The sequence below is a fragment of the Haliaeetus leucocephalus genome, unplaced genomic scaffold (assembly GCF_000737465.1).
Source record: "Haliaeetus leucocephalus isolate CR32 unplaced genomic scaffold, Haliaeetus_leucocephalus-4.0 Scaffold273, whole genome shotgun sequence".
Classification (NCBI taxonomy): Eukaryota; Metazoa; Chordata; class Aves; order Accipitriformes; family Accipitridae; genus Haliaeetus; species Haliaeetus leucocephalus.
Window position 1 is genome coordinate 8,956,402 of NW_010972709.1, and position 16,342 is coordinate 8,972,743.

Consider the following 16,342-nt stretch of genomic DNA (forward strand, 5'->3'; position numbering starts at 1 on the left):
ATGGTTTTTTGGTTTGGTTTTTTTTTTTTTTTTTTTTTTTTTTAAGTAAAATGTTTTTAAATAGAAAATAATTTTAAAGGTCAACTTTTTTTTTGTGCAGAATTAAAAATAGGAACAAAATAAACACAGAAATTTTTGCTTTTGTCACACTGAGACCACAATTTCTACAGACATTCCTCTGATGAGACACCATTGCAAAAGTATATATTACATGGTTACAGAAATACGTGGAAGAGCATACCATGCTGTGGAGACAGTAATCCACAGAAATATGGTAAAACAAAGGTCACAACATGCTCACCACAACTATGGCTGGCAAGAACATAATTTCTCAATGTATTACAAACCATTTGAAAAGTTTAACCCTAACATCATGTAATCTGCAGTATGTTTCTGCATCTCAGCTAGAATTTAAAATGTAGCTGATAGAGCATAAACTGAGAAAAATAGCATAACCAAAGAAACCCTGAAACGGAAAACTGTCATCCTTTTTTAGTAAAGGAATTCTAATATTTTGGAAAATGTGGTTAATTTCTCTTAACACCAGATGTATAAATGGCATACCTGTAACAAAGAAACTGGGATGTTGTCAGAAAAATCCAGACAAGTAATTCTGCTAGGAAAGGGACCCAACAGCACCCTTCATAATGTGCTGCTCTGCTAGCCCTAGGGCATTTGTGCTAGAGAGACAGCAGTCAAGTTTTAGCTTTTATTATTTTAATGCTTTGGGGTTTTTAAGAATCAACAGCAGTACAGCACAGGTTTATGGATAGGAATCCTGAACCACTGGGGTTGTGAACCATAAGTATTTTACACGCGTTGTTTTGTAACAATGAGTGCACACAATCCTGTTTAACAATGTACATAACGGCACAGAGCCTCATATGGAAGACACAAATGCAAGTACAAGCAGAAAATCTGATACAGCTGCAGACATCCTATATTGTCCCAGAAGACAGGCCAATGCAGAGTTGCTATGTATAACATGCAAATACTTAATAGTGCGACCAGTAGTCACTGCTTGCTGCATTCCTTACAAAAGCAGCCAAAAGGAACATAAGAAAAGGGAAGGGAGAAGAGACATTTACCACTTATTTCACTGGCGCCAGCTAATATCTTTTCTGTAACTAATTCACTTTAACTCTGCACAGGGCAATGTTATGTAAAATGTTTCTGAAGGAAGATTTTTTCCTGCCTCTCAAGAGCAAGCATCAAAGCCTAGTAAACTGTGTGCTGCAGAATATATTTAAAGCTTAACAATACTAACCAATAGAGTCACTGAAACTGAACTCTGAAGGAGGAGCTCTCTACATGCAGAGGCTGGGTTTCTATTTTCTGGCACAGATTATACCAGCTTACAGAAAGGCAGTATTTTACAAGTCTTTACATATGTAGCCAAAAGCTTTTGTCAGTGAGATGCAATTACAGCTTAAAAACAGTTTCTGTGATAAAAAAGAGATGAGAGCACTAATGAAGGTGGCTTTCTGACAAATCAAGTTTTTCCTAACTGTTTTTATTTGTTCATTTGATCTCAGTACTGGAATTTTGCAACAGGAATTGGCTCAGTCTCTTTCAAAACATAAAGGGCCTAATCCCTTCCCATTAGAGAACAGGAAGTCAGAAGCCAATCTTAGCACTGATTAAAAAAAGGAATCTGGATTGTTATTTTAACTTCTTTGTTGCACATAAACTAGAGAATTTTTTTTCCGCTACCATTTCAGCACACTGGCTCCATTAAAAGCTGATGTCTCCCCTAAGTGGCACCTGTTTAGTACAAGAGATCCTTTGCACCAACTGCTCTCTACAGAGCAGCAATTACGCTACAGTTTCTCCCCATCACTACATGTGTAACTCAGAACATGTGCTGCACAAATCCTTATTTATGTGCCACTGTGCTGTCCTGCTTTGGATAGTACAACAATGACATTTCTAGTGCAAAGATTTTTTACACCTCCTCTAAGTGCATTCATACAAAATTGGTTCAAGTGGGAACAGGCAGTATTTTGTATTTTGACTTCTGTTCATGCACACTTGAAAACTGCATACTGTTATTGTCAACAGTGTTGTATGTGTGCCTGCTGGATCCCACCAGCCCAAACTCCCACTTCTCCCCCAGCCTTCCTAACATTCTCAATACGCAGGTGTGTGCATGTGTGTATTTCAGCTTCTATGTGCAGTGTTCAAGCACCAAGCACTCTCATCTGCTCCTCCAAACCAGTGGCACTGCTTGATGTCCAAGCACAGTGTTGCAGCCTCTCTCAAGCATTTCTGCTATACACCAGGCTCAGCAAACTGGCAAGAAACTCTGGCTTCACTTCGAGAATTGTGCAGGCTTCCTCAAAGAAGCAGGCAAATGAGGGCTAAAGCCATGGGTAGCTGAAATCTTGATTTCTGGGCCTACTGCATTCCCTCACTTGAACCTTCCCATTTTAAGTGTTATCTTTCTCAACACAGAACCTGTGTGACCTCTCTGGGGCTCCTAAACCAGTTAATGAATCAGTCCAAATCAGAATGGAACTGGATGAACTTCAAGCATAGCTGCAGGTAAAATAAGCTGAACACACCCCAACAGTTCTCAACATTAAATATTTAAAGTATGTCAGATTTTTTTTTATTTTCCCCAATATTAAGAAAAATGGCTGGTAGTATTCAGCACTTGAAAATTAATGTTTTAAATATGAACATAGTACACCCCCAGTTTTGAAATCCTCTGCTCTATTTTCTCTCATCTCATCTTTCCCATCTGGTATGTTTTAGTAATAATTTAACAAATATTTTTCTTCAAGGCTGTCAGGAAAATCTCATAGCATTTTGGAAACACTGAACATTATCTTGTGAGGTAAATTAGGACACAAAGAAGTAGCATGACATATATGTGATCACACATTGTCAGTTGCAAAGACAGTAACAGAAATCCCAATATGTGCTTCTTTGGAGTCTTCGAGAAAATAAATTGGTAATATATAGCAAATAGCGAAGCTGAAACCTACATCAAGTTACATTTGAAGGATGATCTGCAAAAGTTAAAAAATGTAAAGTCTAATGTAGGAAAGTTTTCTTATTCCAATGATTTATTTTTGTTAGGATTTATTTATGAAAATTCACACCCAGCTAGCTGTCTCATACGTTAAGCAAAACCTTAACTCTACATAGCTTCTTCATGCTTCTGAGCTTCCTTCTCTCAGAGAATGCGTCTACTATCAATCTATGCAGACTGCAGCCAGAAGTCTATGTCCACTTCCACACTTCACACTGGTTACCACTGAAAACAACTGTTAAGTACAGGTCTCTTTCCTGGATACTTTAGTCAGTATAACTCATCAATAGCTTTTGCTCATTACTGAGCTCAGACGAACTAATAAAGTAACACACAGAATGCTTCATATCCCATTATCAATTTCCCAGTTCAATTTGTCAGAATCTACCCCAGGTGTCAGGAAAAACCATTAGCCAGCACCTTAGCCAAGACAAGTCAGCAAACCCTACCTCAGATAAGCACCTGCTGTTCTAGAGATTACAGTATTAGTGGAAAGAAAAAGACAATAAAAAGCCTCTGGAAAAAAAAATCTAAATGTGCACTTTTTCTTCATACCATTGACATGAGATTTTTTTGGAGGTTACGATTTTATAAGCCTTTCCCTGCAACTATACAAGGGTTAAAAATTAGTCTAAAAATAAATATTGACAAGATTCTCAGCCAATGACATTGAAGAAAATTTATGGCTTTAAGAAAATGCCAGATATCACAAGATGCATGACAAAACAGCAAGAGTTGCTCACATCCAGTTTTCTTCCATTGGAAAAGATACTAGTGGTTTTTTTAAACTCTATGTGCTGAAGTTTTCTAAAAGAGATTTCCTGTCCTTTCTCTAAGATTGCTGAACCCCATTCAGCCAGGGCACAGATAACATCTTTGGATAAAAGATTTGAAATCACAGTTTCTCCCATACAAAGTTCAAGTTTTACAGAAAAAAAAGCTTTTCTTCCACAGAGCCACAAACTTCACAAGAGAAAGTTATTTCCTCTGTTCTGTTCCCTTGGGAGGTGTTACATTCTTACAACCTGTCAGACTTAACCAGTCATATTTGTAATTTATATTTAGTATAAGGTTGTTTCTCTTCAGACCACCTCTGGATACTCCTAACACAATGAGTGAATTCTGATTACTCACTTTTCTCCTACAGATTAGATACCTTTTCCACTGTTACTGTGCACTGGAAGTCTATATGAAACAACTTTCTGAATACCCAAAAACCACAGCGAAATATAAAAAAGACAAACATTACAGGATTTTGCTGCACCTTGAAATATAATTGCAAAACACTGAGAATGAGATTTCCCTTGCATTTAAAACATTTAAACATGTTTCATTATTAGATGAAAAAACTTAGCTGAAATACATACACACACACTGTACTCAGAGAGAGGGGCACTCTCAAACTTTTCTAGCCAGTCTGATCAAGGCTGCGGAGAGTAGCTACACAAGTTGGATACTAGCATTTCAGAACAAGTTAAACTCACCTACAAAAACAGTCAGGACAGTCCTAATTTTCAAATGGCAAAAGATGCTAAAAGGGCATCTCTGCAATGGTATCCTACATAAAGGGAAAAGGGATGGACAACTAGAAAGAAACAGGTTTGGAGAGAGTACAGAAAATTGGATAGTTGGGATTTTACTAGGTTTCAGGCAACAGTCAATCAAAAGAAATGTGGCTGTAGAAATTCAAACTCCACTGATGTCCTTAAACAATTCAGTCCTTTCCTGCACACTTCTTCTAGAAGTGAGTGATTCCTTACCAACACAGAGCATTGTCATTCAGAGCCAGAATCTACAGTGAGAACCACAATGTAAAAGTTATTAACAAGCAGCTGTACTGCATCATACAAAGGTCCATGCAGCCAAATAATCCCACTTAAGTGGCGACCAGTTGAAGGGATTGCCTAGGGAAAGGTTTACGGGGTAAATATACAAATTTATTTCCCAGTCTTCAAGAATTTGTGGCTCAAAAACAGATGCTTTCTTTAATATCCATTGTTGGATTCTTTTCCTCATGAATTTGTCTAATTGCCTTGGGAATATATAACAACCTGTGGATGTAAGTTCCATGGCACATTAATACATCATGTAAAGTAAGTACCTCCCTTTTTGTATTGTGAACCTGTCTGCTGATAATTTCATTGGATGACCCTAGTTCTTGAATTATGGAAGGGAGTGAATAATCATTCTCTATTCACCTGCTCCACATACAGAATGACTTCACAAATCTCTGTCCTGCCCTCCATCAGGCTGAGTCTTCATCTGTTTAGAAATTTCTGTGAAAGAAATCTGTGCTCAGCCTTGTTACCCCTCTCACCATGTTTTCTAGTTGTACTATTTTGGGGGAAAGAATGGGAGGGAGGGATAAGATCAGTACAGTAGGAAGCTACACCATTCCCTATTTATTCTTCTCTTTTGTTCACTAATACTATCATTCCAAGATGCCTGCAAGCATGAATACAAAATTATGCAATATTTCAAAATTTTTCTTTGTAATTATAAGAAAAAAAAATTGAAAACACTATACTGTCTTCAAGTCCAACTCAAGCCAATTTCTAAGTAAATAGCCTGACCTTCTCTACATTCTTATTGGCATCCCAGTTATACAACATTATTTGTATAGGCAGACCAACCCTGCAGAACTTCCAGCTTTGATATATTTTCCAGACTGGGTATCTGCTGCAGGTTTAACATGTTTGGAAAGTTTTAGGGAACAAAACCAAGCCAATTCAGATAATGAAATTAAGGAAAGGTATGTGTTGTTCAGCTCTTTTGAAAAGCTCCAATGCCTTCATAAGCTACAGCAGAGATTTTAAATTGGCAGTAAACTACCCTCATATCAGGGACATATTTTCCCATTCCTATGAAAACACTACCAAATTTGGCCAAGTTACAACTCTTTACTGAGTCTATATAAACTGTGTTTTTCTAAAGATTCACCAGAGTTTGACAGCTGAAGATGAAATCAGTATGCACCATCTCCTGTCCACGCCTCTGTTAACCAGACTGAATATTCATTATTCTCTTTGAGCAGTTAAGGTTTGTCCTGGATCTGCAGAAACTGAACTGGACTCTTCCTGCAACTGAAGCTTCCAGAGCTTGCTATGACACCAAACAAAAATTTGAAATGGTTCAGCTATACCTACATGATCACTGATACCTGTGTATTATTGCCTACCCAGTATTATGCATACTGCTACAGAAGCCCCTTGGAAGAAAATGAGGAGGGAAACATAATGGCAGAAATACAGAAGGGACAAAAGAAAGCAGGGAAGTAGTTAAGACTAGAACAAGGATCCTGAGACATATGCTAAGACTGAAAACATGGTAGAGATCACATGAAGATGGAGAGGGAGGAATGGAAGGGATGAGTTCAGAAAAGGCTAATTGAGGATTGTGACGAATTTCTCGGGAAACAACAGATTTAGAAAATGACCTGGGATCTTAGAGAAGGAAAACAGAGTGTAAAGGTAAGTGGTATGAAGACATTCTTGGAAAAGAACAGGGACAGAAAGGATGAAGAGTATGTAAAGCTTCCTCAAGTCCACATCAGATCTCATTATCCCTGATTCTCAACGTTCTTCTTCTATCAGCAAGTATCACTAAAACTCACTGAAAGACTGCTCACCCCCCTTTAGCACTCATCCATGGACGACCCTATAAAGTAATTTTGACATAATTGACATAAAAACAAAGACTAAATAGAAAGAACAATCTATTCTTATGTCTCTCACTGCAAGATTATGTATAACAAGCTTGCTATTTGTGTATACATATACAGAGAAAATTCCTTTCATTCAGGAGCAAGATGTAGAGATATTAAAAAATTACTGCTAGAACTATCCGATACCTAAGCAGCATCTCTTAAAAAAAAGAAAATCTTTGACATTATTTAAAATTGTAACAAAAATCCCTTTACAGAAGCAAACTGTAGCTCATTCTTTTACATCACTCAAAATTAATACTTAGATCTGCTGTAAGGCCACATTTGATACAGAAAGGGTATTTAACATCACTTTCCCATCTGCTGGAAGCAACTTTAAAAATACTCACGTTTTTAAATGACGAGATAGTTGCACACTGAAATAATTTGCAAACAGTATTAAGAAAGGTGCCATGGCTCTTCTCTGCTTCAAGCACTTGCTCTTCCAGGAAGGAAACATGATGTGCAACCATTTTAACAAATGCCTATGGAGAAAGGAAAAACACCTAATGTAAATTAAAAGCACCTGTGCTGGGTCCTAGCTAGCTGAGATCAGAAGTCAAAGAAAAAGCTTTAACAAGATTTCAGAGTGCACTATTGCTAATATAAATATCCAAGGGGTATATACTCAGAAGTAGACTACAGATGTTTACAGCCACAAGAAGAACCACTGGTCATGACATAAGGCTAATTTTTCTCCTTACCCAAGGGCAGATTTTTGCTCCCTTTTCAGCATACAGAGTATGTAAACACTTGCACAGCATCTAAAGGTCTGGCAACATTTCAGCAGTGAGGTGAAAAGCTCTTCAGAACCCGCAAAGAGACTGCTAGTACTCGTGGGAGTGAAAAAATGGCCAAAGTGGTAGGAGGGAGTAGACAGCAGAGGAAAAGATAGCGACAAGTGATTTTAGCTAAAAAAGGTCAGGAATTATTGACCTAAACCATACATGTGTTCAGTTTCAGTTGAAATTTGAGCCATAAGGGAAAGCCAACTAGAAAAACCACATTATTTATTTGTTAAAATACAGAACAGTTTGTAAACAGAGTTTTGATTCTCTCCATTAATGATTAAGCTTCACTTTATTTTTTTGAGATGTTGATCACTGCCAATTTTAGGGATGGGGAAGGTGAGGCTGAATAGGTAAATTAATTGCCCAAAATGTACAAGTGGCAACACCAAAATTAACACCCAGCAGATTCTCATCCTATATAACCATTACACAAGAGTCCTTCCCTCTTCTACTCTTGGGAGTACAAGTCAATTCCTCCCTTGAAAATCCCCATGGATGCTAAGCTTTAAATTTATAAGTTCTAATTGAAACATTAACTACTGCTCAAATTGCCAATTCAATCTTGTGCTCTCAGATTACTGCCATTACAGGTGGTAATGTTAGGGAGAAATACTGATTCCTAGCCAATCAAGGTATTATCCCCCCCTTGATAAGCAAAAAAAGCCTCCCAACAAAATTCTGCTGCGTTATTCAAGGACAACCTGTAGCCTAGCAGACTGGTGTTTTCTTTATATTCCAAATTACTATGTCCCTACAGCTGTACTAAGGGAATGGGGTCAGGAAGGGTTGGGTTTTTTCCCCTTCCCTGTATTAGAGGGGAAAAAAACAAAAAGAAGCTCTGTTGCTTACCATACTTTTGGCACAAGTAATTGCTTAGAGTTTGAATTTTATTTTCCTGTTCAAAGACAAAAACACCCCCACACAATCCCCCCAAAATCCCAACCACCTATAAACATGGAATTTGCAAAAAGACTTAAATGGGTGAGACACTTAACAGAAACAGTTGGTTTGGAACCTGATTCAGTTGGCCAGTTTTCACAGTCCTAGTTTAAGTATAGCTTCAAGTATGGCCAAATTGTCAAGTATGCTGAGAACTCGCTAGCTGTTTCTTGGACTTGGGTACTCACTTCTGAAAACTAGACAGCTTTGTAAACAGGTTAACAGTTGACTCCTACTTTTGTTCTAAAGTGCCTTGCCTCAATTTCCTGTCTGAAGCGTTCTCCTGGTGCTGTGTAAGTCCATAAAGTGGTTTGATAAGTCTGTTATCAAATGTAAAAATGCAAACTACAAAAAATGAATTGCATTTAAAGAAAACTTGCTGAAAGTTGTCAATTTCCCTGTCCCTCCCAGCATAATAAACCTTACCAGAGGATATTACTTTGTACAGGGGTAGAGCCTGAAGCTTAAGCACTGCCTATCTGGATTTAATGCCATAAGCACTTTCACTTTGAGTCAGTTAAAACTCATTTTAAACATTACACAATTTATCTTGTCATGTTTTCATTACATTCCTCCCAGAGGCAAACTTGCCCTCGATTGACACAAATTCTAACACACTGCTTACTAAATATGGTGAGGGCATCATCTTAGTGAGTCATACTGGCTTCCCTCATTCAGGATACAATGAACACCAAACCAGACACAACAGAAGATGGGAGCTCAGAGATCTCTCCACTACTACATGATGATCATCAACAACTTAAAACAGGTATGTCCAGCACTGGATGTGAGACTTGATTTTTTGAAGTTATAAATGGTTTCGCAGATATTCCTTCAAGTCACAAAACAAATTAACATTATTAGCATTATTATTAACATCAAACCCACAACTAATGCTTTTAATCTAAGATTAGGAATTGTAGAATCCACAGTAACAAATTACTTAGTGATGTTCCAAAACCATAAAGACTTGTATGTGCTGAATCATGGGTAAACACACTGATCTAAAACCAAACATAAGACAATAGAGAGCCATAAACATCTGAGTGCTGCATACAAATACCTGGACAGTTAACCTATAAAACACATCAAAAGAAGGATGGAAATCTTCTAATGCAATGAACAAACCTCTAATTTATCAACTTTGGCATAGATGTGATTCATTTCCATCACCTTGTCTTTAATAAGTGGAATGGTCTCGTCCAGGATCTCTGATGTATCACTTCTAATCTGCATGAAAAAAAGTATCTCACATGAGGATGAATCTTGAAGATAAACACTACATTATTTTTTTCACATGAATATTTAAAAAACCACCTATTCAGAAAAGATATCACAAGGGCCCTTTTGCAGTATATTATAAAGTACAGATTGGGAAAATAACTTACTTTCTCAAGTAATTCATGAGACAACAAAAAAACCCAATAGTAGATGACAGGACTCCCACATCAAAACTGTAACCAGATCCTTCCCTCTTCTCCCCAAATTTCCACACTACTCCTCCCAAGAGATCACCTACTTTCTATTATGAAATGCTGTAGACATCATGGGTAATGATGGATTTAAAATGAAAACTGCCTCTATACCATCCATCATGCTTTGATTTTATTGGAGAAGAGCTAACTCATACTACTTATCAACCAGTTTTGGGAAAGAGTCAGATCTTTGAGTACACCAATTCTAGTATCTTGCCTTCAGCAGGGGCTCAGGACTAGGGTTCTCAGGAGAGCAAGAATCTTCACACAACTTTATAGCGTAGTCACCTCAGAGAAAGCTTCTACTCCCCAGTCCCTGTCAGTTTCCACAATAGTTAAGTGCCCTAGTACAGGAAAGATTTTTTGTTTTGTTTTGTTACCTACTACAACCAAGCTTGTTTCTGACATCCATATGAGAGCCTGAACCTTATCTGAAATCCTGCTGAGTGTTGGGTTAGCAAGAATTACCCAATTTTCTATATAAACAACTGCCAGTGCTTTGTTTGGAGGTGTATCTTACTGCCACCTAACAAAGCACTATAGCTAATGGAATGTACAAGCCAAAAATGATGGATAAGACAAGAACTGAGAAGAGCTCTCTGAAGGGAAAGATAAAAGCAAACCCAAGAAAACCTCCACTAAAACACCCAAATACGCATTCTAATTTGTAAAACAGAGCAGCAACACACTGACAAGAGAAATAAGAGAGGCAGTTGAGCCCACTTTTATATAAGTTTTCTTTCTCAACTACAATGGAGTATAGGAGGTCTTGGTTCATTTCTGGATTAAAGCTGTCCTGCCTACAATTTTAATAGACTTAAAGAATATAGAGGAACAAGGATCCCTTCAAAAGAGATTTTTGTCCCAAAGGCTGAGCTAGAAGATAGTCTTCCTTCAACTTCATAGGAAAGTGTAAGGATCTTTTAGCTACAATGGTGGGAATCTGGAGTTAGACTAATATTGCAGGGAATTTTCTGGGCATTTTGAGATTTAATCCAGACTCTCAAATAAAGCATAAATGCCTGCTATAAGTCACTTAAGCTATGGACCATGCTTTATAAACTCTAATAGGTACTTAGACATTTTACTGATGATCATATGACTCATTTGTGTGTGTGTTTGTTTTTTTTAAGAAGTTGTGTTTTTAAAAGCTGAATATAAACAATGCTACATACATATAAAATCATTCCTAGTAAGATTTTATGGTATTTTTATTACCAGAATGAGTACATGCAGATCAAGTGCTTTTATAGTGCTATAAGTGTTCTGTAATAGGAGATCAAACAGACATATCAAAATAGTAGTAGCTTTCTATTGTAAACAAACCAACAGTATCTCCTGTATTACTGGTCTCAGCACTACATACACCAAATATAGATAGGGACACCTCCCCCAGCAATGACATAACTGTATACACAGACACACTGTTATCTTTATAGTACGCACTTTATATCTAACGGAAAGTGAGCACAGACACTTAAGCAGGATCCCTGCCAATGGAGTCAGACTTATATTTCTTAATATTAAATAAAAGTGCATAATTAATACATGATGAAGGAGCCAAAGCAGATGAATTTCAGGTTTGTTCTAGTGAATTCTTTTGGGTCAATGGTAGGCAAAAAACCTCTCCTCTCATACAGCACATGTGAAAAACAGGCTGGTGATCTGTCTGAGGTGAGGTTCACACTCGGGTAAATTACATTGGATTAAAATTTGAGCCTGAAATTTCCAAGGATAAGGTAACAAACTTGTTTGCTAATGTTGGTCTCAGAAAGAACTAAGGAAAAGCCACTCTTACAGCTAAATGCTAGATAATTACTGTAAATATGAACAGAGTTAAGAACAGAGCCAGAAAGAGGGAGATGTTGTACAGACCCATATCAACACAACAAGGTCAGAGCAGACATGGAACACATCTAAACCATCTTTCTTTGACGGTAAAAGCAAACGACCAATACAAGACACAGGAGAGCTGATCTTCCAGCAAGCAGCCTGTGATGAAAGGAAATGATATGCAAATATGATTCAAGAAGAGTCATTCTGCAGCAGTCTGCAGAACCACAGCAACAGAGGAGTTCAAGAGGAGTCAGCACATGACAAAGGGAAATGATTCTCTTGGTACAGCAACCTCTCATAAGCCAGAGAAAGCAGGACTGGTCTGAAACACCACGTTATAAAACAAGATTTATCTCCCCTTGTGCAATGTATTGTACTTTATCTTACTGAAGTTTTAGCCAAGTGCTCAGGACGAGCACCAGGGCACAGCAGTCCATGGGAAAAAAACTGTATTCCTCTTACTAGATTTTACTATGCTAATTGGAGGAGGGGGTGAGGAGGGAAGATCTGATTGAGCTTTGTCCTCTAATTCAAGTCAGCAAGACTAAGCTCAAGAAGGTAGCAAACCAACAGCACCAAAGTCGGTTAGGAGACAGCACAACCAGAGTATGAATGATGAATTAGAACACAAACCAGGAACAGCACATTGTATGTAGGGCAGTGAGACCTGATCCTTGCATATAGTGCAGTTCAATCTGTACCAGTTAAACAAGCACAGATTCTTGTTATTTTGTATTCTATAAAAACTATTATTTTTTCAGGAAAAGAAAAAAAAAAATAGCTGGAGCCACAAGTCAAAGATACTGTGCAAATTCTAGTTGTCACAGGGACATTTTTGAAAGGATCTCTCTAAATTCTTCTTTGGTCTTTGATCCCATATTTTAACACAGAGTAACATAAAAGAATCACAAGTAACCACTGTAAACTGAACAGCTCAATGGTGAGAAAAGAAAAAAACTGAAGTTGGTATGTTCCTGAGAAGTTAGCAAACCCTAGACACAGCGAACCAAAGAAAACAACCTCTTCCTCTCTTTTCCCCAGCGATGAAACCAGGTTTCACACCTAGGGCCTCAGGGAGGAGGTTCCCAAACTGTAAGGCCATGAGACAAAGATAAGCAGTTAGCACCGGGTCTGTGGAACCATAATAAAGCAAGATTTACAAACACATCATTTCCCTGAGGCAAGTTCTGCAAGAAGGTTCAATGGCTTGAGAACCACTAATCTGTGGTTTTAGAACCTGGTGAGTATGCTGGAGGATCGACACACCTATTTAAAAAAAAAAGAAAAAAAAAAGAGCATCAAATATAAGCAGAAATTTTGTATGTATCCATGCATCTTCTTCAAGGATTAGGAGCCAAAGAAATGGAAGTAGTGAATTTCCGCATGTAACTAAACCAGCTGTGTGTGTCTGAATAGATACCATTTTCAATCATGCTTTAAGATATACAAGAAGCACAAAGAATCGTATCTAAAAAGGTAAATAACAATGACCCATGGAAACACTATGAGAACAGCATATACAAGAGTCTGGTTATTACAATGAAATTTTTTTGCTTTTGTGTCACTGGTTCAAATCATAGCTCAGTTAAAAATCACAATTTGATAATTATACTTGAGAGGCTCTGAAGCCACTTAAAAGACATTAATTTACTTTGTTGAAGTCAGTGTCCTAAGGAAGACATCACAAAAAATAAATAACTGGCACTAAAATCCTTCTAGCACAATCTTTTCATTGCAAGATGCTCCTTCCATGGCAAGTGTGAGACATGCTGACCTGACTTTACATTGTCACTGTAACTTACCTACTGTACAAGTGTCCATTTTAAGTGTGCCATGCTGTGCCTAGCCAGGTACAACAGCATGACACTGGAAATAGCATTTTGTCTTCCTAGCACTGATGATCCAGGTTTTTCCTCATTGCAATATTCAAATGTATGCATCAAGAGTACTTGTAAGTGAAAAGCAGCAGCATACTCAAAGGAGAAAAGCCAAATCCCTCTATGTGAATACTGAATGCCCAATTGAAGAAAGCAAGATTCCCCTTGCCTTTTGTTGGCATAGACAAAAGACCAAATTATTCCTAGGCACTGAAGCTGGAATCAGTTCAAATACTACATTATATTTATCAGATTCCCAGATACCACTTGATGTGCTGCTGAAAGGAACCTTCCATTGTAGGTACTGGGTAGAAAGCCACAGAATCAGCACCGACTGCAGTGCTCTGATGTTCCCAGGTAAGGTCAATAATCTGCATACCAGGGAATTATTCACAGCCTGCAGGTTGTGGAAAAATCTTTTCAGGGGCAATGCAAAGATAGTGTATTGAAACTAGGTTAGTGCTTTTTGTAGAAAAGGTTGGCAAGAGAAGAAGTCTCACAGGAGATTTAAAAGCTCACTGGACCCATCTGAACAAGCTAACCATCTTCCCTATGTTGGAGCCAAAAATGTAAGGTGCATGCCTGATTGATGGGAAAAGCATAAGGTACATACAAAACCCTAGTGTAAGCTCCCAAACAGCAGAATTGAGTGAATGAACTTAATAGTAAATCAGACAGAATACAATCAGCAGTGAAGAGCTATTGATTCAAACCACTTGTTTTGAGCAGGTGATGTCGTATCACTGAAGCAATCATCACCTTTCAGGAATGAACTCAAAGGATTTTCTGGCCCAAGAAACCCATCTCTTGTATTCTACGTTTTGCACAGACTAAATGTGCTGTACTAGAGAATCTAAAGCTGACAAATGTAAGCCAAGATGTATCAAAAAATAGACTGCATGCTCTGAGGTTCACATGCTCCTTTACAGCTATTTTTGTCAAAAGCTGAATGGAAAAAGAACAGCTTAAACAGCCACTGATACCGAACCATTCTTAAAAGGCAGCTATTTCTCCTTTTAAGTCCCCTACTAACCATGTGAGACTTAGATAAGCCAAGCTTTTGTTTCTTTCCACTCTATGTCATTTCCTTCTGGAAACAATGATGCCTCCTTTCCATAAGCAAGACGTGCCAATGACAAAACCAGAAACCTCTGATAGAAGTTGTAAAAAGATTAATAACTGGCTATATTGCTGACTGATTTGCCTAGAACAAGGGTGATGGCCTCACTTCTCTTGAGCAGAATTCACATCCAAGGTGCAAAAAAGATCTGTCTCATAACCAAATAATAATAATAATTCGTTAGCTGATGATATTTTGTATAAACTGTGTCAAACATGTTAATCTGAATTTTCAGTGGGTTCTTGCAGTCCATGCCAAGAGTGCTTTGGGGCCACCTATGACTTAGGAGTTCTGTCGTTGATAGTAAGCACAACATTTCTCCAAACTACACTGGGATACATCAACAGAAAAGTGGAAAGATGTGCAAGAGGCAATATTGGCACTTGGTCTGCGAACAGAAGACAATGTAACAGAAGGTCAGCACACCAATGTCTTTTGTTTCTGCTAAAGCCGGTAAGAATAAAGCTAAGAAATTGCCTTTCAGCTGCCTAAGAAACATTGGCCAAGTACTTTTCTTACCCGCTTCACTTTATCCTGTCCCTCTCCGTTTATCTATGCAGTTCCTAAGAATCATCCAACAAAATAGCTCATACGCAACAAGTCCCCAAGGAGATGTTCGCTGGTCACTTCTTGCCATTAGAAGTGCATTCAGTTAGCAACCATTGTAGTTGCCAATGACACGTGCATTACACAAGATGCTTGAAGATGGAAGAAAAACGTTGCGGTAAGTGCTAACAGAAGGCGAGATGGTCTGCACATCAGTGATTACAAGAGGCAGTCCCTCTAGGTAAACTTGGTCCATGGTATCTCTATGATAAACACTCAGAAAGGGTTAAAAGGCAGTACCAGTTCCTCTACCTAATTTTATGTTTTTAGCCTAAGGAAGGAAAGAAAAGTTGACTGCAGAAATCATTCATTTCCTTTACATGAACACCATAACCCACACAGCCTTCAGAGAGCACTACTTTAAGCAGAAAGGCTGGAGTAAGCTAAATAGTAACACACACCTCTTGGTTTATCTAAATGGTTTATCCCAAACAATTAGGCAGTGCCAATGGTGAAGATAACTGGTGTGCTACAAATGTTGCATAGCACATCAGTCACAGCCCCATCATTAATCAGTACTCCCCACTCAGTTATTCCACCCATCTCAACCTCTCTTTCATTCCTATTGCAGGCTCTTAGTAGACACAACTAGCTTGTTGCATTTGTACAGCATGTGGCACAGGTGGCCTTAATTTGTAGCTGGTGTCCGTGAATGTTACCGTAATGCACATATCTCCGCCTGCATCAGCCAGCCTAGTGCCAGAGTCTCAAAACGGTGCAGCTGTTGTAGCACTGGAGCAGTCTTCTCGGAAGGCTTCACACCACCACTACGGTAATGGCAGGGACCACGGAAAGCCAGATTACTTAACGATTCTAGAACGTACCGGTGACATCTACCTCCGGTACTTCACCGACTAGCGAACCGGGCGGGCAGAACGCCAGCTCGCTTCAGGAAAAGGGAGGAAAAACGCGCGCAGACCCACCACAGCTCTCCCGCCGCCACCCGCCACCCGCCCCC

At 38.5% G+C, this 16,342-nt stretch overlaps 1 protein-coding gene across 1 annotated transcript in view; it reads right to left on the reverse strand.

Moving 5' to 3' along the window:
- Positions 1-4,812: 4,812 nt before the first annotated feature.
- BCAS4 (breast carcinoma amplified sequence 4) overlaps positions 4,813-16,342 on the reverse strand; it is a 12,033-nt gene continuing 503 nt past the window's right edge. Inside the window, exons 3-5 of the mRNA XM_010569786.1 lie at positions 9,599-9,700; positions 7,091-7,225; positions 4,813-4,941 (exon numbers count right to left, since the gene is read on the reverse strand). Of these exons, the coding sequence (XP_010568088.1) occupies positions 4,813-4,941; positions 7,091-7,225; positions 9,599-9,700 (366 nt within the window). The remainder of the gene's footprint in view (positions 4,942-7,090; positions 7,226-9,598; positions 9,701-16,342) is intronic.